Here is a 1,918-nt window from a genome sequence, read left to right as displayed (position 1 = left end):
CTATTCCCCACCAGAGACCACTATTCTTTCTTCAAACACACAGCAAACCGACCTCAACCTAAAATAAATACTTAAATTAATGCACATTGTTGAGGTTTTATGCAAACTTTTAGTCTTAATTTCTAACGTCATTGCTCTTGGAGAAATTAAATGTTAAAAGAACTTAGAGTATCTACAACGATTATAGAGTAGTTTAAGTCAATATTATTTATTAAACTTTTAGAATTGTTAAAACTGAATAAAAACTTCAAACTACAAAGTTCAAACCTTTTTACACTCATCCCTTTAAATTTGTTCCATTTTTCAGTGCGAACATCGAAATGCAAGCAAGTGCTGGTAGCATGGCGGTCAATTTCTCCTCCGAACACGTATACGTCACCCATGAACGCGCAGCAACTGTAGTACTTTCGCTGATCGTTTGCGTCACAAACTTTAGCCCAAGTTTCAGTAGAAGGTGAGTATTTGCCCACTGAATAAATCCAACTTCCGCTCTTGCAAGCTCCACCCAGCACGTAAACATTGCCCCTAATGTAAATTGCCGTGGAGTACGTTCTCTCTTGAGGCATTATATCCAGACGCACTTTTGTCAAGTCGCTGGCGGAAAAGCTCGTCAAAGTCGCAACAGCTTTCTTTTTCACAACGTCGTAACCGCCAAAAACTGCGATTCGAAACGAATCTTGGTTGCAGTGCCTACTACTACAACGACTTGTTGACTTTCCTTTGCTTTCCAACGCTTTGTTCAACACTTCAACGCATTCTTCTATTCCAACGCAATGTTCTCTGATGCGCATCAAAGTTTCTTCGGGCAACAGGGAAAGGCGAACCAACGTCAAAAGGCTCTTGGCGAACTTCATGCGGTCTTCGAAGTTGTGTCCCAACCAATTGTCAGCTGCGTTGTACACTTCGAGTTCCGATGTGATGAGCAATTGTGAACTTGAGAGTATTTTCGACACCAGCGAATATTCCAACTCCAAAAAGTTTTTATCTTCAACAACAGCGGTGAAGCAACGCTCAATGTAGCTAAAGGTGGTTTTGAATAGATTTGGTAGGTGGTAGGTTTTTGCGAATTGAAGGCCAATCAACACGTTTTGAGCGGTTATTTTGCTTTTAAATAACTTACAACAAAGCTGTTTCTCTGTATTTTTGTCAAGCAAAATTTTATTCAATTTTATGATGGGAAAATTTCGCAGTCATCTGGATTGGTATTGCCTGAAAATATAATTAAAAAATAGTTATTTAATAAAATTTAGATAACCTATATAATATTTTATAGTCCATAATTGTATCATTAATATTAGTTATTTAGTTTTGAATCATTATGCATTGAAAATAGGTGGAAATAGCTCTCAAACAACTTCAAGTTATTTTAAAAATAAAATAAGTGTACTAACTAAGACTATAACTAAGATACAACAAAAAATTGTATAGAAACACTTTGTCAATCATTACAAAAAAAGAAAATAATAATATATACATAAATAAGGCTAGTATACTTTTATGCTAGTATACTTAAAGGACAGTCCATTTTTAATATTTGCTGATTCAGCAAAAAAAAAAAGAAACATTTGCTATTTTTTAATTTTAAAAACTATAATTTTTGATTTATTTTCAATATGTTTGTGAAAGGTAAGCTAGGGATACAGATAAAAATACTTTAAAAAAATGCTTACTCAGCATACATGCAAATAAGACTGGCTTCTAAGTATACTAGCATAAAATTTAAAATATTTTACATACCTTGTTCTAAGTTGTTTCTAAACTTCAGTAAAATGTTTCTATCGCAACTCTTGACAGCACTTTCAATAAAAAAATTTACACATTGATGTTTATTAAAATTTTTACTAAATGATCTACAACTTGTTTGTATTTTATCTTCTTTGTTTCTGACTGCATCATCAATTAACGTCAGTTCTGTCAT

General features: G+C 33.5%; 1 protein-coding gene across 1 annotated transcript; it reads right to left on the bottom strand.

Moving 5' to 3' along the window:
- Window positions 1-1,918, bottom strand: LOC145832634 (kelch-like protein 13). Its single transcript, XM_082939934.1, has 3 exons — window positions 1,858-1,918; window positions 268-1,135; window positions 1-58 (listed from the first exon to the last, which is right to left on the bottom strand). Exons 1-3 carry the CDS (start codon window positions 1,916-1,918, stop codon window positions 1-3), a joined length of 987 nt encoding a protein of 328 aa, XP_082796060.1.

Source organism: Thalia democratica, chromosome 3, assembly GCF_965202585.1.
Source record: "Thalia democratica chromosome 3, ktThaDemo2.hap1.1, whole genome shotgun sequence".
Taxonomy (NCBI): Eukaryota; Metazoa; Chordata; class Thaliacea; order Salpida; family Salpidae; genus Thalia; species Thalia democratica.
The sequence above is the reverse complement of the archived record's forward strand: the minus strand, read 5'-3'. Positions and strand labels throughout refer to the sequence as shown.

Bases quoted from the DNA above. Each gene is read 5' to 3' on its own strand.
- LOC145832634 (XM_082939934.1), bottom strand. From the start codon at position 1,918: ATGACAGAACTGACGTTAATTGATGATGCAGTCAGAAACAAAGAAGAT. The intron at 1,136-1,857 runs GTTGTAGATCAT...ACAAAAATACAG, and splicing joins AGAAGATAAAATACAAACAA to AGAAACAGCTTTGTTGTAAG. The intron at 59-267 runs GTTTGAACTTTG...TATTTATTTTAG, and splicing joins AAAGGGATGAGTGTAAAAAG to GTTGAGGTCGGTTTGCTGTG.